The sequence below is a fragment of the Aedes aegypti genome, chromosome 3, assembly GCF_002204515.2.
Source record: "Aedes aegypti strain LVP_AGWG chromosome 3, AaegL5.0 Primary Assembly, whole genome shotgun sequence".
NCBI lineage: Eukaryota > Metazoa > Arthropoda > Insecta > Diptera > Culicidae > Aedes > Aedes aegypti.
Genome location: NC_035109.1, coordinates 315,115,491 through 315,143,461, shown reverse-complemented (window position 1 = coordinate 315,143,461; position 27,971 = coordinate 315,115,491). Strand labels below are relative to the sequence as shown.

The 27,971-nt window shown below is 37.7% G+C and overlaps 1 protein-coding gene across 2 annotated transcripts; it reads right to left on the bottom strand.

Moving 5' to 3' along the window:
- LOC5567363 (lipase member H-A) lies at positions 1 to 27,853 on the bottom strand. 2 transcript variants are annotated; one of them, XM_021851203.1, is made up of 2 exons: positions 27,586 to 27,853; positions 1 to 1,289 (listed from the first exon to the last, which is right to left on the bottom strand). In XM_021851203.1, the coding sequence occupies exons 1-2, from the start codon at positions 27,644 to 27,646 to the stop codon at positions 214 to 216; spliced, it is 1,137 nt and encodes a 378-aa protein (XP_021706895.1). In that variant the 5' UTR covers positions 27,647 to 27,853; the 3' UTR covers positions 1 to 213. The 2 variants fall into 2 exon arrangements, with proteins under 2 accessions (XP_021706895.1, XP_021706894.1); XM_021851202.1 differs by lacking the exon at positions 1 to 1,289 and adding an exon at positions 9,694 to 10,841 and having other exon boundaries at positions 27,586 to 27,813.
- Between the last annotated feature and the right edge of the window lie 118 nt (positions 27,854 to 27,971).

The window sequence follows — 27,971 nt, the reverse complement described above, 5'->3', positions numbered from 1 at the left end:
TTTGCTTATGGAAAAAAACCTCAGTTTTCAGTTTATTCATTATGGAATTTATCCCTGTCTAAATGATTGAACGTCAATTTTTATAAACTTGTGTCTGGCATTATGCCACTATCTAAATTACTTTTACTTATAGCTTGTCTTTAAAATCTCCATTAAAATCCCCATCAATCCTAAATAAACCTAATAGAGTCGCTGGAATCTCCTGGCTTGTCCTCAACTCCTCAAAAACGGTTTACTTTTAGCAGTTTGCGCGTAATAAACTCCTCGTGGCTTACCCCTACTGCCAAGTGCTCTAAATCCCCCTAAAGAAGCCACGCCCAACGAGCAATTTGAATCCAGTCCCTTCTCATCGTTACATCGATTGGCGAAATAGTTGCGAGTCTTCAACGATTCCTTAAAATAGTCCACCGCTCTCTGGTGACTACAGCTAATATTCCATCCGCAGCCCGGTTGTTTCGCTCCACCGTTCGGATAGAAATCGGTCACTCCGATTCTCGCAAAAATCCCCAGCGCTTTTCCGTTCGTATGAATTACCTCCACGTATTGGGCATCTGTGTCTGATAGGCGTTTCGACGGCTTTTTCAAACGGAACAGTGGCGATGCTGGATCAAGCCCAACGATGCACGCAATCTTCCGCCGGGTATTCTTTCCCGCTATGCCGGCAATATGTGCCCCGAGGCTGTGTCCAATGATTCCGATCTGCTCCGGCGTTTGACCAAAGTCCAAGAATCTGTCGATCACGGCCGCTACCAGTTTCCCAACCTTGGGTACCCGGTACCTTGCAACGGGATAGAGCAACGTGCTGGCTCCCTTCTCCCAATCCACGGCCAGGACATTCATATTGGTGTGCTCCAGCAACTCCTGCGCCAGCGGTTCAATCACTTCCGATTCTGAACTCCCTAGCCAACCATGAATCAGGACCATCGTCGGGAGCAACACGTTGAATCCGTAGTCGTACGGCAACGTATGGATCTGATCGAAGCCCAACTCTGCCGACTGATTACGACTTGAGCTGGTATAGAAACGAAACCGGACGTACTTGGCCGCGTCAAAATGGCTACTGTTCCGACGACCCTCGCGAACGGAAAACCGCGGGACAATTTGGAAATCTCCGTCCTTGTCCGGTAGGGTGATGTAATTCTCCTGCAACTCATGGGACATCCTCAGCTGGGGAATCAACGTATCTCCTTCGTTATCCTGTTCGTACTCCATGTCGTCCTGATCCAAGGGTTGAGTCCCGTTGGAGGCTTCGTCTTCGTCATCCTCGACAAATGTGATACGGGTTTCATCTGAAAGTGGGAAATCATGTTAAAACACCGTGTCATTTATCAGAATTAGGGCTTTCGGATTATAAGGCTGGTAGCAGGCCTCTTTCTATAGACTCTCAAGAGCAGGTCTCTAGAACACTATTTTATCTCGTTCTCATTGCAGTAAATCCTGCGGAAAAAAATCAGAGAAACCATCAAAGACTCCTTACGTGAATATTCTCGAGGAATTTCTTTTCAGATTCCACGAGAAAAACTTTCAGTAATGCTTCTAGTGATCAATTTCAATGAACATAAGAAAGAGAAGTATCCTGATACTAAAATCAAGCAAATGTATGAATTACCGATTATCTTCGTCTTTTCAAGATCATTCCAGGACATAAAGTAATTTTGACAGCATGTTTCCAGAAAGCTGTGATAATTTGCTGTGTTTGTATTAACCAATAGAAGGATTTTCATTGAAACTGAAAAATTCAAATTCATATCGATGGAAGTTACTACTAACTTTAAAAAACATAGTCTCATGTCATAATGTCTCTGCTAGAAATCTTATCGGATTTGTATTTTAAATCAAAAATCATTAATGTAAACAAGTAATTAACTTTTTTTTACTTCTCGGGGAGGGTCCCTTTCTCGAGGGAAACTCCAAATCCCTCTTGGCACCTCCTCCCCGAGTACGGGCCTGTTAATACTGCAGTTCTTTCAAGAAATTTTTCAAAGGATTACTTCAAAGTTTTTGTAGGAATTTGTTCAGGGATTTATCTAGTAAACCCTACAAGAATTCTTCAAAGATTCCTTCAATCATTAAATTAATGATTAAGCATTCCTTCAAACATTCAATTAATAAGAAAAAAAAAAAACTTCCGAGAATTCCTCAATAAATTCGACTACAGATTCTTCATTAACTTCCACCAGAACTTGTTCTAGAATTGTCTTTAACATCTTATCCACGAATTAGTTCTTTAGAACGCGTTTATTTTTTTTCAATAAAACCACCATTTAGGTAGGGTTTAACATCAGCAAATACTACTGCAATAATTCCGATTATTCCTACACAAATTTCTTCAAGGTTTCTCTTTGATGTTTTTTCTAGAAATTCAATTAGGCAGGGATTAGATTGATTACTATTTTAATAAATACCCTAACATTTAATCTATGAATGCCTCCAAGACTTCCTCAGTAATAAGGGAGATTAGTTGAAGATCAATGCCAAAAAAAAATACAGAAATGCCATGGTTGCTACAGAATTTGTTTCAGAAATATCTCCAGATTTTTTTTTAATTTCTCTTAAATAATAAAATAATTTAAAATTATCCTGGACAACTCCTTGGAAAACTCCTGGCTAAATTTGTTGAGAGCTTCTTTGGGAAGTTCCTTCGATTATTTCTGCAGAGCTTCCGGAACTATTATCAGGTGGAACCTCCAGAATAACTGTTAGCGTAGTAAGCGTTGCATTTATTATTGAGCCAATAAATCTTTCGTTGCTAGACTGTTTATCTGATCAGACGCTTTTACTCTCTATTAGAGACGTTCCGATACTTCCGATATATTGGAATATCGATACTTTGCTTTCGATATTCGATATTCTGGTATCGATATTTCCTATTCAATATATCGGTGGTATCGATATTTCTTTCCGATATATCGTAAACCAATATTTAAAGAACAATTGTAGGGTTTTCGCGTAATACAATTGAGTTTTAAATAATTGAAAGCAGTTCACATACCAATTGTTATATGATTCATATAAAAAACTTTATTAATGTCCAAATCTATCAAAATGTAAATTATATTCATGGAATTGTTTGCGAACCGTAGGAAACTTATCGTTACGTAACTAAGCGATACAAGAATTTTGCACCCTCCAAATGTATCAAATGATATTGCGATATATCGATACTTTGATTCAATATATCGGTGGTATCGATACTTCGATTCGATAAACGTATCGAATCAAATATCGATACTTCGCAATATCGGAACGTCCCTACTCTCTATTGGCCCAGTATAGTTGTGTGCAACTGGTAAGCTAGCAACCGGCCAAACAATCAGCCGAAAAGTGAATTCTAAAGCAATTCTAAAGCATGTCCATGAGAAGAACGGAAGATCACCAATAGAAGATGGTGTTTCGGATGGCAATGGAGAACGAACAAGCGATCCAGCTCAAGTCGTCGGTTCCAGCGGTCATAGCAAAGACAAAATGAAGACCTCAATGTCCCTTGCAGTTGTCCACAATTGTATGACACATAAGGTAATAGAGCAAAATCTAGAATGCCGTGAAAAGTGTACTGCGATCTGTCAAGCTTGGGTACCAAATGCAGCACTAGAAGTGGTCCCTAGTCTGAACCCGAGTGGGACGCACCTGGTCAAAGGGAAGAAGCCCCCGGGTTAAACCAAGAAGTAAGAGCGTGTGATTTGCAGATTTCGTTCAGTTGTGCTTCCCATCAATCCTGAAGAAACAGAAAGGTCGAGAGGATTACGCAGCATGGGCGTTCAGAATGCCGATAGTGATGACCAAGGAGGGAACTTGGCGTGCCGTAAAGTCACCGAACGATGAGCAGATCAGCGAGGACTTGCCGGACCGTGCTTTGGCGACGATTTACCTCAGTATCGAGAGGTACAATTAGGTATAGCTTAGTGAGAACGCACGAACGGCCGAAGAAGCTTGGCACAGTCTTCGAACGGCCTTCCAGGACAGCGGAAAGTATCGCACGATTAGTCTGTTGCGGAAGCTAATGAGACTGGAACTAGAAGACTGTTCATCCGTCAAAAAGTACGTGGACGAAATTTTGACTACAAGCCAGAAGCTGCAGGAGCTTAGATTCCCGCTTAACGACGAGTGGATGTCGTTGATCCTCATAGTGGGGTTGCCGAAGAGATACGAACCGATGATCATGAGAATGAACGCATCAGGTATCAAGTGGACGGCAGATTGGGTGAATCAAAACTTCTTCGGGATGTGACGACCGAGTTCAGCACCAGGCCTGGCGGATAAAGCGGTGCGCTAGGAACACGTCCGGGAAAAGCGAGCAAGTAGGATAAATCGGCCATGAGGCGTTTCAAGTGCGAGAAACTTGGACGCTACGCTTCGGAATGTCCACAGAAATCGACGAACAAGAACAAGAAGAGTTCTCGGAAGAAGGCACTACTGGCATGTAGAAGCAGAACGGATCACTAGAAGAATGGGTACTGAATTCTTGAGCTGGAGATCATATGTACAAGGATAAGAGTATGCTAGTTGGTGCTCAGTAGTGTCGCAAATCATCTTTGCGGCAGGATAGATACTAGACATCGGTTGTGACCGGAAACGTTGAGATTGACGCTGATGTGGATGATGAGTGCAGTAGCCTAGATGTGTCTAACATGCGTGATGAAACAAGCGTCAAAGGGAAAAGTCATTGCCATTGGTCGTGAAAAGGACTGCCTTTACCGGCTGAACTAGGTTGATCTATCGAGCGCGTGCGTGACACGTCCAGCTTCCCATTTGGAAATCTGGCATCGGCGATTGGGACATTTAAACGTGGACACCGTTAGGCGGCTACCTGACATGGCCATTGTCATGGAAGTTTCAAACGGAACGATGTTGCCTTGTGTCCCCTGTATCGAAGCGAAGCATCGGAGATTGCCGTTTAAGTGCGGTGCCAAAAAAGCAAATGACATTCTCAAAGTAGTCCATTGTGTGCGATGGAAAAACCATCAATCGGTGGGAACAAGTATTTTACTTTGATCGATGATACGTTCATCTATTTCCTGAAATCGAAGCAATATGTGTTTGAAGCGTTTTTTGAAGTTTAAGGTGCATTCCGAAACCCAGACCGGAAAGAAGTTGAAGTGCCTGCATAATGGCTGGGAATATATCGGTAAGCATTTCTAGGAGTTTCTAAAGAATCCGTCACGAGACAACAGTGCCTCACAATTCGGAGCAAAACTGGTAGGCTGAGCACATGAACCAGACGATTCAGGAGTGAGCAAGATGTTTGTTGTTCGACGATAAGTTGGACAATAGGGCTTATTTTTCGAAAGTTTACTAAGTTACTAAGTCAAAACAATTTTTGAATAAATGTGTTGTATACACAGTTTGCAATCAACTGAATTTGCTTCAAAAACATGCAAAAAGAGCTGAAATTGGATGGGTATTTATGAAGTTATGGTCAAACAAAGATGATTTTTTTTTAGTAAGAAGAGGAAACATTTGGAGAATACTACTTATAACTGAGAATAGTTTTCATTTTAGACAAATTTGTTGCTCTACATTTTTTTATAAATTTAATTTTGAAGAGAATGATGAGCTTCAAACTATTGGACAAGCGATTTTGGGCTGAAGTGGCATCGACAGCAATCTACGTAATCAACCGATGTTAAGAAATAAAATTCATAAATCAACTGATGTTGAGAAATAAAATTGTTGCAATATGAGGAGGAGATGACAATGTTTTTGTTGCTGCGTGTTGGGTTGATTCACTGATTTATTCCAATCATTATTGAGCTAATTGCATCAATTCGATTTAACTAACGTTCGTTGAAAATCAGTGGATAACATGTGATACCATGGAGGAAATCCTACGAAATCAGTTACGAAATCCTAGACAGAAAACCACTTGAGAAACTTCTGATAGTTCTAGGATTTTCTTGAGAAATTTGTAAAAGAATCCTTGGGGAAATTCCTAAGAAAAATTAATTGTGGTATCTCTTGAGTAATGTTTTTGGGGTTATTTCGACTATATTTAAAGCCGGCAGATAGAGACATGGTGAGTGTGATATATTGGGCTAAACTGATCGTGAAGCTTGGGGGTAGTACAACAATCATTAGCCATTAATTCAGTCTACCGTAGAGCATAGCTGTATGCAGAGCTGGGAAAAGTTCTGAGATTCACACTACAGTAGCAAAGCAAAGCAAATTACAGTCAGCGAAGCCAGTGAAACTCACGCCTATGGCTGCTGTAGGCAAAAAGCCTTGAAAGTAGAGAAAACATCCGTTGCTAAGGACAACCCAAATTTACTTTAGAAAATGTTCTATTTCCCGCTGCGTTTCCCGCATTTACAGCCGGTGATGACACTACACGCAAAAAAATTGTGCGGTAAAAACTACCATTTTAGGGGGTTAACTTAAGCGCTCGCACCGGCAATATTCAGCAGACCAGAAATACGCTTGATTTTACCATGTCTGTTGTCGAAATCAGATTGTTGTAAATTATTTCTGTCAAATGTACCAGTAATGTGGTGGGATGTACCGTAAACATAGTAAATTGGTCTGAAATTTCATGGTAGTTTCAAGAATGGCCGTAGTTAGCTAAAATAGTAATTTTTACCACAGAATTTTTTTCCGTGTACTGATTTAGAAAACTCACGCACCCAAAATAGGATACTTGATGAAATTCCCTTTTTTAAACTACTGTAGTGAGTGCCACGTGAGTTTTTCGAAATTCATGCCTACTATTATTACCATTCCCAGCACTGGCTGTATGGGAAAAGCATCAATTTTCGACCTACATACAAGAATTCTGTTCCAATTTTCGGATTATCCTACAAAACAAAGACAATTTGCAATTGGATTAAATGGACAAATTGATGTGAAGTTTTGCGAAAAAGTTACATATCTATATCTACCAATACTGAATACTTACCTCTTAAAAGTAGGGGAAGGGGTGGTAGAATGAACACCTTAAGAATATCATCTTGTTTCTGATAGAAAAAAACAAGCAATTTGTTTAGCTCTATCGCACAACATCAAAAATAGGGATGTTATCTATAGCAGCAACACAAATTTAGACTGAAATAGCTTAATTTTCACATATTTTTATCGCTAGCAAAAACGATGCAAATGTTCATTTTACCAGCACTATGTGGGTAAAATGAACAGCTGTTAATGGTAAAATGAACATCATGCAAAAAGACGTGAGCAGAACAAATATTTTTGAAAATTTTCATTGTTTCTCCGAAAATATATCCATTAAAGATTGTAACAAAAACAAATTAAAGACCTCCATGTCCCTTGCAGTTGCTCAAAATTTTATGGCTCATAAGGTAATCTAGAATGCCGTTCAAAGTGTACTGCGATCTGTCAAACTTGGGTACCTTTTGCACTACCGAGGGACCAAATGCAGTACTAGAAGTGGTACCCAATCTGAGCCCGAGTGTGACGGACCTGATTGTAACCCATTCAAAATGAAATCTAAAAGTACCGTCAAACGGGGTGACTTGCAACGGCGGGGTGACTTGCAACACATTGTAATTTAAAACTAAATTTCACTATAAAACACAATTTTCAATAGAAAATTCGTTTTAAAACGGTGCTTCAATACGTGTGACTCACAATTCAAGTAGGAGCCACGATTTAAACTGTTATTATAAATATATTCATACAATAAACATAATTCTTTTAAATGTCTAGAAAACTGATACTTGATGGAGGTTCGAAATCGTGACCTGAAAACATGAGATAGATTTAATGTACAAAAGTAATATTTTACATGTTGTTTCTATAACTAATAAGTGATAATATGACGAACTTTATTGTACGAAATTGTAGCAACAACTTTTTAATAAAAATAATTTTTATACACATGTACCTATGCGGGGTGACTTGCAACACTTTTTTCTAAGCAATTTAGAGTTTTATAAAAGTTAAAAACTTTTGTGTTAGGTCTACTTTAAAATCAAAAGAGTAATAATTCATCAATCAACTACAAACACTCGTTAAAAATATTGTTCAGTTAATATATTGGACCTTGATGATTTAACGCCTCTTTTTTCCATACAAAAATAGCTCAATTTTTTTCTTACAAAAATGTATTCTAAATGTCCTTGTACTACTTCGAATGCTTTAAATACATGAATAACAATAGTTAACAAGTGGGACTAATGAAAAATATCAACATTTTGTTGGAAAAAACTAAATTAGCAGTGAGTGTTGCAAGTCACCCCGCACAGGGACATTTAAAAAATTTCACCTTTTTGATGAATTTTGATATGACAAAATAATTCGATTCAATTTTCTATCATCTCATTCTGTAGGCGAGCCGGCCATTCAAAGTTATACAAGGAATTTAGATTTTTAGATTACGTTTAGATCATGGTTTTGGTTGATTGAAGTTGAAAAGTGTTGCAAGTCACCCCGTTTGACGGTATTAAATTTGACATCATATCATAACGATATTCACCTCACTGAAAAACCTCAAGACCTACAAGCTAAAAGTTACGTCAGTTGTCAATTCTAATTTCCAAACGTGGTTTTCTTAAATCTTAGTTTTCGAATATATTTTTACTTTAATTGACCTCCGTATTAACCCTCCGAATGCTCTAAATCGTCCGTACGTGATAAAACTTCATTGAAATTTGATTTATCGTTTTTAAAGTCAATAAGTCTGTTCGTGAAATAGAAATATTAGTAGTAGAACGCTAGTGGCGCTGTTACCACAAAACTGATTTTAATTATTTTTACCTTCAGTTAGGGTCGATGTACCAATAGCCGCATAGCTAAGAACAAATATTCGTACAAAATCGAAAAATAACGCTAGCGTCATTTTTTTACATCATCTGAAAGCTTTTTATCTTGGTTTTGTAAGAAAAATATGAAAACTGCGAAAATTCATATGTTTGCATTTATTATCGCTTGTGCCACTATAGGAATACATGTGCCTATAGTAGCTATTTCTAATTTCTGTTCCTATAGTAGCACTAGCATCACGGCGTTGGCAAAATACTAATCAAAACAGTATTTTTACAAAGCTTTTATATTTTTCCTTAAAAGTGTGGATCAAAAGCTTTCGTTTGATGTAAAAAAAGTACTTAATTCATTAATTATTTCGTATAATAAAAAATAGTTTCTCTCAGTAGTGCTACTATAGGAACAATAGGTTGACTGTAGGCGCAAGGGAGCTCAAATTTTAAGCAATACTAATTATTTCGATCATTTTTTGAACAAAATCAAGCTGTGTATCAGTGGTATTCAGATAAATAGCTCCTGATCTTCATGTCAAAAAATATTTTGAAAAGATTCATAGCAAAACGGCCGTAAAAAGCCACTAGTGCGACTATAGGGGACTGTCCACTAAGGGAACACTGACCCTATGAGTTTTCGTTGTTTTTTTAATGCCAATGATTTGTTTTGGTCTTTAAATTGATTTGACACTTTGAGGCCCGGTACTCAGGCTGTCAGCGCGTGGCAAACTAGATGTTGGTAACACGAACAGTAGCGACATTAGCATTCTTAGGTTAATGCTTCTACTGTTCGTGAAGATATCTTCAGAGTAACATCCGAATAAAGCTTTTGGCAAATTCCTGAATTAGTTTCTGATAAATGTTTTTATGTCCTTTCTGTTTGAGTTATTTTTGTGCTTTTGGTTTCTTTATGGTCTCTTAAGTTTCATATTTAGAAGACACTCAGTCCCCACCAATCTTGGAATTGCAATAAAAAGGAAATAATAACTAAGGTTCACTGAATACTTTAATTCCATCTTAACATTATTGCTTAACGTAACACTTTTCATACATCGAGACTTCGCAAGAACGGCTTATCTGGCGCGGTTGAGGCATAATATACGCCACCCGGTTTGCCACGGGTCTTAAGTGCTTCCAGACCTCCCATAGTTGCCCTGCCCAAAGCACACTTAGGATTTAGATCTGTAACATCAGTACATCGGTTGGCGAAATAATTCTTGCTCTTGAGTGACTCCTTGAAATAATCAACTGCTCGCTGATGGCTACAGCTAAGATTCCATCCGCAGCCAGGCTGACTCGATCCTCCATTCGGATAGAAGTCGGCCTTTCCAATGTTTCCAAACATCCCTAACGCCTTCCCATTCGTATGGATAACTTCCACATATTGGGCATCACTGTTCGACAGGCGTTCATTCGGCTTCTTCAATCGGAACAAGGGAGCAGCCGGATCAAGCCCCACTATAAAACCAACCTTCTTATTTGCCTTTTTCCCAGCCAATCCAGCAATGTGCGCTCCCAAACTGTGGCCAATGATTCCAATCTGATCCGGAGTTTGGCCAAACTCGAGTAGCTGGTTTATGACGGCGGCGACCAACTCGGCCACTTTCTCGACCCTATATCTAGCTACAGGATACAACAGCGTCCGCGCTCCCTTCTCCCAATCTACGGCAATGACGTTGAAGTTACCCTGTTCAAGAAAGTCCATAGCCAGTGGTTCAATCACATCCGAATCGGACCCGCCGAGCCAACCGTGCACCAAAATCTTCGTCGGCAGTTTCACGTTGAACCCATGGTGATCCGGAAGGAACCGTATCTGATCGTACCGCAGTTCAACGGGTTGGTAGTTGTTCGATCTGGCATAGAAATGGAACTTGACAAAATCGGCCGCTTCAAATCGGGTGCTGTTCTTGCGGCTCTCAATCACTGCCAATCGGGGCACGACTTGAAATTGTCCCTCCTTGTCCGGGAGGGCAATGTAGTTTTGCTCTTCGTCGCGGTCTAGAACCAGTTTCGGAATCAACGAATCATTGCCATTGTCCTGGTCGTACTCCATGTCGTCCATGTCCAGGTTGAACCGGGCGGCGAATGAATTCGAATCATCGTCGTCATCCTCGAGGAATATGATGCTGGAACGGTCTGGAATGGAAATGAATTGAGGGATAACATTACGAATTGAACTTTGAAAACGAGACATTCTGCTTCCTATTGTTCGAGATAGAAGAATGAATCATGCATAATTTTGAAAATTACTACATCATTGCAGAAATATTCATAAACGTCTTACCGTATCCGGCGGACTTGGACAAATTAGTCAAATCCAATGTAAGTCCATTTCCACTGTATCTTTGCCTATCGTATGTAACACTATCGAAGAAAACAAATTGACTGGATCTATTGATATGGTGAAACTGATTCGTCGCATGTGGGCGACCGACTGGTTTGCATTCAGCGTAGATTACCCTTCCTTGAAATCAGACTGCTTGTTAGACGCACCTTTCGTATATGGATCTATCCTGTAAAGGATTAACCTCTCCAAACTTGCCCGTCGTAGCTAGCAGTCACCTTGAGGTTTCCCCGCCTTTAATAATAGCACAAATTCTAGTCGCACCCATACATCTGGGAAGATTCCCTAAACTATGCAGCGTTACATCGCGGTTCTGAACATGTCCGGATCCACGTTGATTGCCGCTTTTAAGGCAACATCCCAGATGATTCTACCCCATTACCCCGAATGCCATTTCCCAGAATGCCACCACCCCGAATTCCATTACCCCCAATGTACCATTACCCCGAATGCTTTTTCCCCGAATTTACAATTATCTTCACATGATGATATTGATGACATTTCCCCATGATATTGGAATTCGGGGTAATGTCATTCGGGGTGATGGATCATTCGGGGTTTTGGAATTCGGGGTAATGGCGTTCGGGTTAATGGCATTCGGGGTAATGGGGTAGAATCTCCCAGATACCTTCGAGTTGCGTCACCTACCGTATTTCATGTGACAGACACGATGATACTTTATGCCTGAGGAAATCAATGAAATGTCCTTTACTGAAAGATCCAGGACCGACCGGTAATCGGACCCAAAAACCTGCAACATGGCAATGCTTTATACCTATTAAGACTAAAAAGACCTTATATGAAATTGGCGCATGCCATTCCTAAATCGGTGAACCCGTCAAGCTGGGGACCTGATATTCCCCATGTTTTTAACGGATGTATCTGACTGTAACGATCTGGTTCGTTAACTTGAATACACTTCGACCTGATAACATCCTATGAATTTACTTGCCAATAATACTGACGAAAGATGATGTGGGATAACACTTTGTACATTAGAGTTCTCGTGCTCCAACTTGTCGTTTATTTGTAAAGCCTAGTTTTTATTTCTCCGGTAGTTATCAGTCGAATTTAGTATTTACTTACTTACTTTTGATGGCGCTACGTCCTTCAAGACATGACCTGCGCCACAATGTTACGCCAACAAACTCGGTCCATGGCTACTCGCTTCCAGTTTCTCGATCGCCCCATACTTTAAAGATCCTGCTCCACTTGGACAAACCACCTAGCTCGTTGCGCTCCTCTTCATGTACCGACCGGATTCAAGGTGAACATCATTTTTGCGGGATTGTTATCCGGCATTCTTACAACGTGTCCCGCCCATCGTACCCTTCCAGCTTTAGCGACTTTCTGGATACTGAGTTCACCGTAGAGTTGCGCAAGCTCGTGGTTTGTTTGTCTCCTCCATACACCGTTCTGACATACTCCGCCAAAGATCGTCATATGCACACGTCGTTCAAAAACTCCTAGCGCATGCAGGTCCTCTTTGAGCATTATCAGCGTCTTGTACATGGTACACTTAGTACGGAAGTGAAGTTTACCGGACCGCAAGGTCTTGTGGAGTCCGTAGTAAGCACGACTTCCGGAAATGATACGTCTTCGAATTCCTCTGCTGCAGTTGTTATCCGACGTAACCAATGATCCGAGGTAGACAAATTCATCAACCACCTCGAACTCATCTCCGTCGATAATCACGCGTCTGCCTATGCGCGCTCTATCGCGCTCGGTTCCTCCAGCCAGCAGATATTTCCTCTTCGACGTATTTACCTTCAATCCAACCCAGTTCGCTTCGCGTTTCAGCCTGGTATACAGTTCAAAAACCACCAGGTAATGATGTCTTTCGACGTTGCGGTTTTTTCCCTAGCGTTCCAGTGAAGGATTCCCCAAATCTTCTCGAAGATTGGTTAGTACCTAATAGAACGGATACAGCATGGAAAGGAAAGTTTCCGTTCCTTAAGTTTTTAGATCATGGAAGACAATTCATTGTTCAACTTCGAAATCTATAGGAAGCTTGCACTACCCCGCAGCGAAGACGGCAACACTAAGGAACTGGAATATACAGGGCTGGTAGTAAGTCACTTTTTAGTGACTTGGTCACTATTTTCGACCTGGTCACTAAAGTCACTTTTGTCAGGAAAATGGTTACTTAAGTCACTTTTTTCGTGATCTAATGATAATGAAATTTAACCCTCTAATACCCAAATTTTTATTTTCGATTTTAGTATTATTTTTCGTTATCTAAAATCGTTCTAAACACGTTTTGAGCATTTATTTATTTTTATTCGCAAATTTTTAAATTTTGGTTTTTGATATTTATAAATTTTATTTTTGAACATCCCTAGCTTTTTTCATTTTTTCTTGAAGCCTTTTCTAGTTGTTGATTTTTGGCAATAATAAAAATTTAAATTGTTACGGTATTTTTAAAAATATTAAATTTTTAATTTTTTTTCGGAGCGTATTTTTTTTCCGTGTAACTAACGGAAAAAACAGGTTTGAAATGATTTTAATACCACCAGGCTCTTCGTTTGTGATAGGTTAATCGTAGAAAAATATAAAAGGTACGATTTTTTATATTACACGTTAAATCCCTGGGCTTGGGATTATATTTTCCAGGGAGCGATGAATTTTGATAATTGATCGCTGTTGTTAGTAGTTTTGATTAGATGTTGGGTAAATTTCAAAGCAATGGCAACCTTTTTATTACAAAATTTAGATTTTATCTTCTGACCTAAAGATTCTGGTTAAACTACTGTACTATGCAGTTGGGCTGCTACGCTATCACTCATCAAAATTACTTTCACTTCGGGAAAATATAATTTCAAACTGGCGAGAAGATTACAGACTGAGGGTGGGTTAGGAGCACAATCAGACCCTTGAATGTGCAATGTGGGGTAGTAATTGGGAATGCCATTGACGGTTTGTAATCTTCTACGAGGTTTTCGAAAACCAACAGGGCGCGTGCACCGGGTTGCGGATAGGAGCAAAGGGAGATCAACAGCATCTACCTAAAATAATAGAGCAAAAAGCCGTTCCATGATTAGGTAATGTTAAGCGATCTTCTATGGTGTTCTAGTACTATAAAATTCTTCACTCACTGGGAATTCTGGCCTTGATAATATCTATAGTGATAAAAACATAAAATAATACCTAATACTTAATAAGTACAATGTAGCTTTAATGTAGTAATAAATGAAATAAAATCAATTTTCTATACTTGACAAGGTTTTGAAGACAATCAATGAGTGAAAGAACTACCTATTAGAAAAGCCACATCAGCTAAGTCTATACATATAAAAATGTTGGTCATAGGGTCATGGCGAGCATTCGATATGTATGTCTATGACTGATTCTGATCTAATAGGGGCACTAGAAGACCACGCGGACAATTTCGAAACAAATTATTTTTATACATCGGTCTTACGTTCCGAAAGGCTCAGCTATGCTGCAAAGTAATTTTATAAGTTATTTTTTATTTTCATTACTGCTGTTTAATTGTTTATAATTCTAACAAAACTACATAATTAACTCATTACTAATCACTGTTCCTATATTCTCTTTTTCTCTCCTTCTTATCTGTTGCATGATTATGAGCATCACTAATATAATGCATGAGCATGCACAATAAGAATAATTTCAGGATTGAAAGCAGTACATGGATACCTGGATAGAATAGCTTCGAAAAGGGCGCTCAAAATATAATATTTCTGGTCAGGGAAGTATTTCATCAAGGGTATGTAAAATTTTTCCATTATTAACACCTAGATCACACAAACAAATGAACTAATATCAAATATTTTTTAAATACAGTCGACTCTCCACATCTCGATGTTCTACATCTCGATATCTCTCCCTATGTCGATGATTTCATAAGTCCCTTCAGTCTGCATACATTTTCACTCTCCATATCTCGATATCCTCCCTATCTCGATATCTCCATATCTCGATGTGTTTCTGTTCATTTTTCGTTCTCAATTTTCTCTCCGTATGTCGATATGACCAATATCGAAGGTTACTAGACCAATGTTTTGGGATTCAAAACAAATTAGGAGCGCGAAATGAAGTTTGTTTGTTTATTACTTTCTTGGCAACGGAGTGTTTTTCAATCTAGTATTCATCAAAAATGTGTTCTTTGTCTCGATCTCTCCCTATCTCGATGGTCCCTTCGATATCGAGATGTGGAGAGGCGACTGTATTTTTATATAAATCAGCATCGTCAATCAGTGTAAAAACAGATAAAGTTTGTAAAGTTATCACCATCGATTAAATTGCGCTCTGTATAGTAATGTTCATTCAGTATCAAAATCTCCTAAAGCGTCGCATTGTGCCATCAGCAGCCCTTAGCATCACTCTCATATTGTTATTATTTTGTTGTTTATAAAATTTCTAGAAAGCGATCAGCATATTCTTTCTTACTTGTACAATGGCCGATCTATTTGGAATTTTAATAAGTCAAATCAAACTTCAAAACTCAAATTAAATTGCTTTCAGCACATTTACATTTTGCAGCATTAATAGCATTATTGTGTCAAGTCTTCTCCATTCCCTATACCCTACCCCAACCCTTCTTATCCTTTCCGATGGTGTTCAAGTGGTCCGCATAGACTATTACGGCCATTACCTATCCCTTACCCCGGCTTTGGACTGACTTGCGCTCTCATTGCCCCACCAAACGCTGCAAAATGAAAATGAAATGAAAAATGATTTTTTATATTACACGTTAAATGAAGCCCAGGCATTTGTAGGTTATATAAGAATGCAATTTTTCAAACAATTTCTAAAAATACAAAAAAGTTTCAAAAGTCATAAAAAACTTTTCTTATATGCGTGTTATGAGTCAAGGTATAAACCAAAAATAAAATCATTTTGATTTACGAGCTACGAAAAAATACACAAAATTCCAAAGTGTACCCCGTCTAAAGGCGGGGTTGGGTATTAGAGGATTAAGGCAGGGATAGTTCTTCAAACATAATCAAAAAGGAATAGTTATTTACCATTATAAAGGCAACAATAGTGTGATTTTGAAATCAAAGTGTCAAGATTCTTGACTCAAGTAAAATAGACTCCCGGCTAGTTTTCTGGAAGAATTCAGGTGAATATTCCCTAGACATTTCCAAAGGAAAATGTAAAAATTTTCTGGGAAAAGTTTTGGAGAAGATTCTGTCTAAACTTAGAAAGCGACTTCGGGAAGAAATTTTTGTCCGATATAATTTGACACAAATCAGCATGAATATCTAACAGACGTGCTGAATAAATTATTAGTGAACTTTCTGCAGTGATCTACGGCTATAGAAGGAATCCTACAGTGAGAGGCAAAATAAAGTGCCCACCTTACCAGTTTTCGAATTTCTCTCATTGATTTGGTTCAAATTAAAGTTAACACACCTAAATCTTTTGTGATATTTTATTTTTGATGTTCTTTTAAAGTTGCACTTACGAAATTTTGATTAAAAAAAGAATTTTACTTAAAGAAAAAGAAAATCAATTTGTATTGAAAAAAAAGTAGTGACAAAAATAAGTGCCCACTTCCTTCTTGGCCCCAGAAAAGATGATTTAAGAAAAATAAAAAGCAATTTAATAGTTAATGTGTCCTCCTTTGGCCTTAAGGACTTGCTGGAGGCTCTTCGGCATGCTTTTCACCAGGTTTTGTAGGTGTTGTGGATCTAGTTCTTCCCAGGCGCGCTCCAAGGCTTCAAAATAATTATTTTTGTTGGTAACACCAGTTTTTTCAACCCTAGCATCGAGAATCGCCCACAAATTCTCGATGGGGTTGAGGTCTGGGCTTTGTGGAGGCCATTCTCTCGGTTTAATCCGACAAGACCGGAAGAAAGACTTGGTCTTCTTTCCAGTATGCTTCGGGTCGTTGTTCTAGAGAAATATGAATTTCTCTTCAAGGCCCGTCTGGATCAGCGAAACCTCCAGATTTTCCAGCAAGATGTTAATGTAGGAATCTGCCGTCATTATTCCGTCGATTTTCACGACGCTTCCTACTCCACTCCATGAAAAACACCCCCAGACCATCACATTTCATCACATCACACTTCCATGCGTCACCGTTCCTTGGATGTGGCGCTCCTGAAGCTCGAGCTGTCTAACCGAGAGCGGCGGGCTCGTGTGTGATGCAGAGCACCACATCCAAGGAACGGTGAAGCATGGAGGAGGAAATGTGATGGTCTGGGGGTGTTTTTCATGGAGTGGAGTAGAAAACCTCGTGAAAATCGACGGAATAATGATGGCAGATTCCTACATTAACATCTTGCTGGAAAATCTGGAGGTTTCGCTGATCCAGACGGGCCTTGAAGAGAAATTCATATTTCTCTAGAACAACGACCCGAAGCATACTGGAAAGAAGACCAAGTCTTTTTTCCGGTCTTGTCGGATTAAACCGCTGGAATGGCCTCCACAAAGCCCAGACCTCAACCCCATCGAGAATTTGTGGGCGATTCTCGATGCCAGGGTTGAAAAAACTGGTGTTACCAACAAAAATAATTATTTTAAAGCCTTGGAGCGCGCCTGGGAAGAACTAGATCCACAACACCTACAAAACCTGGTGAAAAGCATGCCGAAGAGCCTCCAGCAAGTCCTTAAGGCCAAAGGAGGACACATTAACTATTAAATTGCTTTTTATTTTTCTTAAATCATCTTTTCTGGGGCCAAGAAGGAAGTGGGCACTTATTTTTGTCACTACTTTTTTTTCAATACAAATTGATTTTCTTTTTCTTTAAGTAAAATTCTTTTTTTTATCAAAATTTCGTAAGTGCAACTTTAAAAGAACATCAAAAATAAAATATCACAAAAGATTTAGGTGTGTTAACTTTAATTTGAACCAAATCAATGAGAGAAATTCGAAAACTGGTAAGGTGGGCACTTTATTTTGCCTCTCACTGTAAATCTGCCTCCTGAAAGAACATCATCAAAACTTCACCGGAGAATAAGCCAGAAACGGTTAGAAATAACAACAAAAGTTCAAAGAGTTTGTTAGAAACTCGTCCAGGACTTCAATAGCGAGTACCGTAAAAAGGGGTATCTTTGATAATGCGGGTTACTTTGATAGTACGTTACCCACCACATACAAAACTAAATAATTTATGTTAACCGGATAAGCAAAACAAATGGAAAAGCGAAGAATAGTATTACACTCAAAATAATCCACACGTCATTGCTACGTGAAAACATACGTAGTTTTTTTCCATGGCACTTTTCACGTAGCACTTACGTGGATCATAGGTAGCCCAGAATGAACGCATGAACTATTGAACTTCATCCGCTCCATCTGAATTAAAAAAAATACTAACATACGCCCGTTCCCTAAAAAAATTGTCCGGTACCAGATTTATCCAAAGCTGATTCGTTCCAGATGTTTGCGAGTCGCTCTTGCTGCTTAACTTTACGTAAAACATTACCTTGATCAATATGAAATATGGTAAAGTCAGATCTAAATAAGATTTAGCTCCTGGAGAAACTGTGATAGGCTTCCACAGTGAGAATTACCGGGTGGTCAGGTGATCATCATTACTAGACTGGCCCTTAAACAAAAAAGTTGTAAAATTCAACGGGGCACCCCCTAGATATGTGCCTTAGGGTAAGAAAAAAGCTCTCTCAAAATTTCAACTCATTTGGTTGCTCCCCCAGCTGGCGCATTCAATTCAAAGTTTGTATGGAATATTCGTCTCAAATATATTGAAAATTGACCCTATGTAACTGTTTCGTCTCGTACACTAGTTAATCGCGTTCAATTGAGCCCAGAATGACAAATTCACTAGTTGATACGCTAATGAACATAGTTGCCGAAGGTTGTATCTGGATTTAAGCTCATTTTCATTAAGCTTTCAGTTGCTGAAAGTTAGGCTTAGATCAGCACTCCCGTACAATCACACATGTGCATGCACCTTGTGCCGCAGCTCGCCCAGCGTCATAGGTGGCTATGATGCGCTCAGTGGCTACCACCCAGCTAAGTTGAAGGAATACTAAGTAATATTGCAAATCTACTTCAGATAGTTAAAACACCAACTTAATCAATTTTAATCATCATACAACCTTCTGCAATATTGTTTGCTATAGTATTAAGTAGTGTTTTTGACATTCTGGGTTCAAGTAAACGCGATCAACAATTTTCCTGACTCAAACAGGAGATGATGTGCTGTTTCCTATATGATGGAGCTGAAAATCCCATATTAACTTCAATTCAATTGCGCCAGCTCATGGAACGACCAAATGAGCTGAAACTTTCAGGAAGTCTTCCTCTAATTCTAAAGAATAATCCTGGCGGGTGCCCCGTGGAACTATACAACTTTATTTTTCTCCCATACTAAGGTGGGCCAGTCTAATCATTACCTTAGTCAGGTAACATCGTGGTAAAATGAATTCGGATTAATTTACGTGATTTTTCACGTAACAATGATGTTTGGATTATGTTGAGTGTATGACACTTTATGTAAGAGCTATTTTCATTTGAATCGAGAACATATGACGCTTTATATACGAATATTAACCCGTTAACGCCCAAGGTATCTCACAATTGGAATTCAGCTCCGTTTTTGTTACTCATAGTCGTATTCCCATAAATTAAACCTTATTTCACCAAAAAAATTCAAGTCTATGGTGGGGATCCAAAAAAAATATTGAAAGTTTGTCGTCCATATCTAGCTGTTCTATAAGTTTATTTTCGAGATTAATCAAATATATTTTCATGCAGTTCGACCCATTACAATGTAAACAAGTTGGAAAAAAAAACTGCTGGTGAGGGATAATTCATAAATTACGTCATGTACAAAAGAGGAAGAAGGGGGTTACAATGAAACGTGACTACTCATATAAAAATTGGAATCCATACAAAAAGTGTGATACAGAGGAAAATTGAGGAGGATGAATATGGCAAAACCCTGATAAAAAAATTGCAACATACAGAATAAAAATTTCAGAGGCGAAAGGTGCATGCCAGAACTAAATCATTTAGTGACTTCAATTCAATTTTCTGCTCTACCACATAAGTAAGATACAGACATACATACATTTCCATACATGTACTGTACATGTACAATAATGCACACTTAAGCCATTTATACCAAAAACAAAATAAAATCTTACATCAAATATTTTGATTTAGAAAAAAAACCTACAGATGTTTCAGAATAGTCTTTAAAAGATTATATAAAACTTGCCAGCTGATAATGGAAACATAACTATCAAATATTTTTTCTGGTTCAAGTTATTAGAATACAATGTGACTCTGATCTGACAGTGATCGAAATTTATATTTGGCAATATCATAATTTCGTTAGTGCTGATCAAAAGTTAGTCCTTCAGTCCAATGACAGTCAAATATTGGACGCCAACTATTACATGCTTTACAGATGTGAATATTTGAAGCCAACATTACAACGTTACAACGTTTAAGTTATTGCATCACTGATGCATATAGTCTTATTCATCGATAGAATCGAATCCACGCGGTCCAAGCTTTTGACACTAGAGCTGGCCAGAATACCTGGGAAGCATACGGAAGCGCGTCCGCTCAAATGTCGCAATTCTTGACCCGAGTGAGTTCAGCAAGGAAGGCTCTTTACTGCTACCTCAACGCGTCGCTGGTTCTAAAAGGTAAACAGCCATACAAAACAACGACCAAACAATGGCGAAGGCGTAATCAATTTTCTCGAAAACATTCATTTTGGGAATTAAGTAGAATTTTCTGATTAAATTGGCAACAACGCACTGCAGTAGCGCATAGTAAATAACTGCTTGCAAACAATATCTTTCAATCGCATTTATTACCTGTAATTTTGCGAATAATAATTTTTACTTTTCCACTTTTAAGTCATAAAACTGGTTCTGGACTTAGGTTGGCGGCTATTCAATTTTACTCTCATTTGACAGCCGCCCTTCACCATTGGAGTTCAGCTCATGGATGGATAAGTCAATTTGTCGGTTTTTTCGTTCTTCACTCCCTTCAAAAGATCAAAGGATCTAAATGTGACACCATTTAGATCCTTTTAGGTTCATCTAAAAATGTAAGGAGCATTGCATCCGAAATAAGCGATTGTTGCTCGAATTGATAGTAAGTATCCATTGTTTTGATCTAGGCAGACCAATTTCTTATAGGTTGTTTCCTTGATGTTTCGCACATAAAAGTAATTCCCAGCTAATATGTTTTTTTTTTTTGCGAAAATATCACCTTTAGTTGATCATCGTTTTCGAAGATACCAAATTTCATGAGAATGAATTCCGAACTAAGAAGGTTTTAGGCGAATAGCTTACTTTGGATTTAATCAGTGGACTGATATATAAGCGAAAAAAATGTGTGCCCAATAGTGACATTTAGGTGATTTCCAAAGTAATAACTTTCCAGGCAAATAGGTCTCATTCAGTTCTCCAACTGTGCCAAAAACACTAACTTTGTATCCAATCTCTAGAATCAAATAATGTGTTTGTCTACTAGCACCATCTTGGGAGAATTTTCCAAACTACTATGTTTCTGGGCGAATAGATCCCATTCCGCTGAACACTTTTGGCGAAGATACCAAATTCGAGAGTTCGATTTTTTCAGTCCCATCTGATATAAAAAAAATAAAATATTTGACCACTAGCGCCACCTTTTGAGTGTTTTCCGAACTAATATGGTTTTAGGCGAATAGGATTCATTTAGTTGTTCAACATTGTCCATGACATAAACTTTGTATCTAATCACTTGACTGAGATATTACCAAATAAAATCTTTGCCCACTAGCGCCATTTTGTGAGTGTTAGAAGGTTTTATGTGACTAAGTATCATTTAGTTGTTCAACATTGTCGAAGACAACAAATTTGTATCTCATAACAGAACTGAGATGCAAGCAAATACAATATTTGCCGACTAGCGCAATCTAGTGAATGTTTTCCAAACTAATAAGTTTTCGGGCGAATAGATCTCATTCAGTTGAACACATTTGTCGAAGACACCAATGTTGTATCTCATCACTGAACTAAGATATAAACAATCAAAATGTTCGATCGCTAGCGCCATCTTTTGAGTGTATTCCGAACTAAAAACGTTTTAGGCGAATATGTCTCACTTAGTTGATCAACTTTGTCGAAGACATCAATTTTGTATCTAATAACTGGACTGAGATACAAGCAAATAAAATCTCTGCTCACTAGCGCCATATAGTGAGAGTTTTCCCAACTAATAAGTTTTCGGGTGACTAGATCTCATTCAGTTAAACACATTTGTCGAAGACACCAACGTTGTATATCATCACTGAACTGAGATATAAACAATCAAAATGTTCGACCATTAGCGCCATCTTTTGAGTGTTTTCCGAACAAATAAGGTTTTAGGTGAATAGATCTAATTTAGTTGATCAACTTTATCCAAGACACCAATTTTGTATCTTATAACTGGACTAAGATATAAGCAAATAAAGTTTTGGCTCACTAGCGCCATCTTGAGAGTGTTTTCCGAATTTATAAGGTTCTATGCGAATAGGTATTATTTAGTTGTTCAACTTTGTCGAAGACACCATTTTTGTATCTCATAGCTGGACTAAGATATAAGCAAATAAAGTTTTGGCTCACTAGCGCCATCTTGGGAGTGTTTTCTGAATTTATAAGGTTCTATGCGACTTGGTGATATTTAGTTGTTCAACTTTGTCGAAGACACCAATTTTGTATCTCATCGCTGGACTGAGATATAAACGAAGCAAATATTTGTACGCTGGAAAGTTGTTTCATATGTTGCTTATATATGCGACATTTGTTGGCGTCTGTGCGCCACCTGGTGAGTTAATTCTGAATTAAAATAGATACCAAGTGAAAGTCAGCAGTCCTGTGATCAACTATGCAGAAGACAGTTTTCTCCTAAACCTCTTTATTTTCAAGATATTTGCTCTACAAGTACTGTCCTATTTATAGGACGCTGGGCGTTCGGAGCTTCTGTCCTATTTTTAGGACGCTGGGCGGATATGGGTTAAAAATGGATACGATTTTAGCACGTTCGAAACGCTTACAAACAATCTGTTCATTATTTGATGTAGTTTTAAATAGTTGTTCACTTATCTTTGACAGCCTAATTATTTTTTTTTTTTTTTTTGTATGGTATTCAGTTGGAGCTGCCTGACAGCTTAACTTGTCAAGGCTGAACCCTCGGTCTGGCTTTTGCCAAGTTTCCCCTCTACCAGGACCAATACTCAGACGGACTAGGCAATGGCGCCCACATGAACACTGTTTTTTATTAGTATTGTGACGTGGTAGTTTTTGAAAAGTACCCATATTCCCTTGCTTCTGAGAAAAGGAAGCATTATGAAAATCAGCAGCTCCATTAGAATTTGTTTGAAATAGTAGTGCATTACTAATACTGTCTAGTCGAAATGGTTTTGAATAATTTGTCATACAAGTGCTATTCTGATTACTATTGTCTTTTACGTAAGATTAGAGTCTTAAATGTCAAGTGTCGTCAAGTCTTAACAAAATTAGGCTGTTTAGTAGTAGTTCTAGTTAATTTCATTTTTTGTTGTTTAAAGTATTTATTGGTCATTACGTTCATATATCCTTAAAGAAAAAAGTCGCTTTCCTTGTGTGTTCAACAATTTCTCGAAACTAGCAAGTGTACCCTTATGATCGATCTCAGCGTCTTACTTTCCATAGTCATTTTTATAGTGAATATTGAAGAGTAAAGTTACCTTAGGCTTCTATTATAGTCTCCTACAAGATTCACTTTTCGGTGGCAAATGCAATGCTTCACAACGCCTACTTTCTACTTGTAAATTTTGCGAAAATGAAGCTGGAATTAGATTATTTATACCGCTGTTACAAAAGAGGCATTTCTTATTATGGCAATGTAAAAACCATATTAAAATAAGATTGTCGCCACTTATTTCTACTCAGTGAATCTACTAGTCATTTTCCTAAGAGTTCCTAAGTATTCCCTACGTCGTATATGATAACGATGTATCTAGCTAGCTAATAGTAAGAGTGGCTACGGATCATTCTGGTTAGCAAAAGGCAAACTGAACGTCACCAATAGTATTAATGTCCACTTCGAATAGATTAATTATTTGAAATGGGCATCAATTCTATCAATGACGCAGAATGTCCGTTGGATCACATCCGAAATATTATTGCGTCTATGCCATATGAATTATGACGCGGCTTTAAGCAAAAAATGCCAAAATGTGATACCACCACTACAGGTTACGCCTTTGGTTTCCATCATATGGGCTAATGGATTGTGCCCTCCCATCGCGGCAAGGTCGCATAACCAAGGGGAGGGAATTATCATAGAACTTGAATATGGTCTCAAATCTCTCAATGAAAAGCATTTTCACAAACTGGTACTATTTTTGTAATCTAAGTCAATTTACATATAACGTTAAACGCCTAAAGGTATACAATGCCCTATTTTACGTAATTCATTCAATTTTGTTCGATTTACACTCCATTATCAAAGTAACTCTTTGTTAGTTTTTTGGTAAACTTATGATTCTCAAGCCATTTCAACGCTTTAAACCAGAATTGGTAAATACCTAATTGCCATATTGTCTACCCATTGATTTAACTGTCAATTTTGTAGTTACCTAACAGGTAGCTGAAAAAAATGCCTACATTATGATTGAAGAAATCTTCGTTTCTATGCTGTTTCGTTCTTAAGTAGTTTTGTTTATAAACTTATAAATTTGAAAATAAGCTTTATAAACTTATAAATGTAAACATTTGTAAACAGCTCATCTTGGCAATATTTGATCGTGTTTTAGGAACGAAAAATGAGCGTATTTAAAAAATGTTTAGGATTGGATCTTATTGATCGCTCTTTTCAAATATACTTTGTTTGTAAGCTGTAAAAGCTAATCGGGTTATCATTGTTTATTTTCCTTAATGGTGAAAAATGTCATGGGAAACTTGTTCCATTTCAAAAAATCTCGAAGTTTTGAGAAAATTTGATTCCGATTTGACAAAAAAAAATGTTTCTGTGACGCTTTAATCTTCAGTTATGATTTTCAAACGAAAAGACTTGTACGAGAAATCTGGGCATTTTTCACAAAACTATGACTAAACGCAAGAATTAAAAAGTAGTACATCTTAAAAATTTCAGTGATTGAAATTTATAAAATTCTGTTCTAAAAAATATTTCTTTGAAAATCTTACACGAGTTGGAACATAGTTTTCCCGGCTTTTCTTTACGAATTTTCTCAACGGTGGAAAATTTTGTGGAAAACTTTTTCCATTTAAAATTTTTTTTCTATTCCTTAGAAAATTTGCTTTCATTTTCATAAAAAACGTTGTTTCTGCGACGCTTCTTTCTTGAGTTATGATTTTTCAAAGAAAAGGCTCAAAATGGCACATTTGCACATTTTTTACAAAATTGGCCATAACTCAAAAACGTAAAAAACATTTACATTTCAAAAATTTCAGCGATTAAAGCTTATGAAAATATCTTCTCAAAAATATTTTTTTGAAAATTTTACACGAGTTGAAGCATAGGGGTCTATTTTATAAGTCGAGTCGAACAAAATGACTCGACTGGAAACACTGTCGACTAGAACTTTCACTCGACACGGCCCTGTCACTCGAGTTTATCGACAGTTGTCACTCTATGTGACTGGATTACTATGGCAGTCGACGGGTGACATCTGAATTATGCATGCTCACTTTGATCGACCGTGATTACAGACGAGTCACATGAATCTGCTCGATTTACAAAATAGACCCCATAGTTTTTCCGGCTTTTCTTTACGAATTTTCTCAACGGTGGAAAATTTTGTGGAAAACCTTTTCCAGTTAATATTTTTTTATTCCTGAGAAAATTTGCTTTCATTTTCATAAAAAAAAACTTTGTTTCTACGATGCTTCGTTCTTGAGTTATGATTTTTCAAAGTAAGTAGTGTCAGGGGAAAACAAAAAAATTCCAACTGAGTTTTCCGGAAAAATAGGCGACCCTGAATTTTTCTCAATTTTTTTTATTCATATATTGATGAGCCCTGCTTGTGGAAAAAGTTTCATGAAAATCTGAGACCTTTCGGCCCAAACCCGTACGGAAATAAAAAAAATCCCCACATGCTCAACTCACAAAAATCATGGCTACCGGAGCACATCAAATCAAAGGTAAAACGTGTATTTATATATAAAGAAAAACTACATCGTTTTTCAGTTGTTTTCGATCAACTTGGAAGCTTCTGAAATAAATTCATCCTATTTTCCTTTACCGGTATTTCGCATATTCGTAAGCGAGATCATCGGGTTGGAAGTCAACAAAAGTCGTATAAAATACAATATACATCTACAAAGTTTACAGTTTACGATTGAATTCGGTGGCATAATTTAACCGGAATCTTCTGATGGATTCATACCGCATTTATTGTGCTTCTACGGCGACTTGCCGAAGAAAAGTATAAATAAATTATTACAAACAGATTCAGATTACTAAAATAAAACGGTAATAGAATGCTAAAATCTTTAATTTAAGTATGTACAGAAAATATATTGAAATTATGCCAAATGTCCGTTATGCCAAATGTCCTTTATGCTAAATGACCGTATGCCAAATGGCCCGCTCCCCAATTAGTTGGTGTTCATACAGACCGGACTAGATGATATTTTGGCGCTCTAAAAATACGTGAAGGACTCCTTCAATTCATTTTTCCGATACTATTTCTATACAGATGTATCATCAAATAGATAAGTATCATTATCACAGCAAATAATGCAAATATTTTAATTTTTCGAAGGCTTGGCTTGTCCAGTCTGTCAGAACACCGACCAAAAATGGCAGTCAAGTCTTATACCAGACAGATAACTTTTAAGAATATCCCAAATTACTGTAGTTCATTACATTCAAAGTTCAAAGTTTTGCAGTCATTTTTAGTCACTCTTTTTATCATTTTAGTCACAAGTCACAATCATGTTGCTGTCCGCCCGCTACCAGCTCTGGTTTTGTGAATTTATCAATAATTTTACAAGTAGAGTAAGGGGGAGTTGACTGTACTCTTCAAAAGCATTACAATTTTTCATAGCTTGTGTAAGATATCTAAGAAATGCTTTTAAATGATCATTTGGCCCTCAATGTGTCAAAAGTTTTCCACAGTATTCGGTGTACTTTATTTGCGCCAAATTATAGTTTGTTTTTGTTACACAGATATCAGACCATCAGATCATCATACTTGTTTTAAAGATCGCATTATTGGTCGTCATCAGCTGCCAAAAAATCAGAACCCTTGATGTTTATACGAATCACTTTTGGTTAACATAACGAAATATGCTTATTTTTACCGATTCTGTCATGTTCTGAGTCATGATTTGCTTCAGCGATCATTTCTATCAAAATGCATTCAAAAGTTATGTTGTTTAAATTATAATTGATGAAACTATTGAGTGAGATTTGTAATTTGGAAAAATTTGTGTAGAGTGCAGCCACTGTTCGTAGGTTAGTTTCACTGATCTAGTTAAAATTTTACATAGCAATTTGTACACAAAAAACACTTATGGAAACGTTATCAAAAACTGGAAGTAACATTTCCCTGAGCCACAAAAAAGTATCTTCACGTGTATAGATACTGCAGATATGAAACTCACCTGCAATCACGAAGTTCGCTATCCTCAGCAATATGCAGATCAGCACAGCATTTCGCACCATTTCCGCAGTTCGACTATTGCGCCGTTTCACTATTCACAAAATTCAAAATCCGGTTAGAAATGAAGGAGATCTTCTTGTAACGACTGCGCCCGACGATCGTTGATTGACTTCTGAGCGAATAAAGACACTAGGATCGCGGTTTGTACCCGATGATGACTGCCTACAATCTCACATGTATTTATTTCTTTGCAACGGTTATTTCTCAGGGACTTCAGTACCTACGTATTTCTAGGTTGGTATTCCGATTGAGATGAATGTATACAAACATTTGTTGTGTAACTGATTAGTTGTGGTAATTATAAGAGAATAATACCTATCGCCAGAA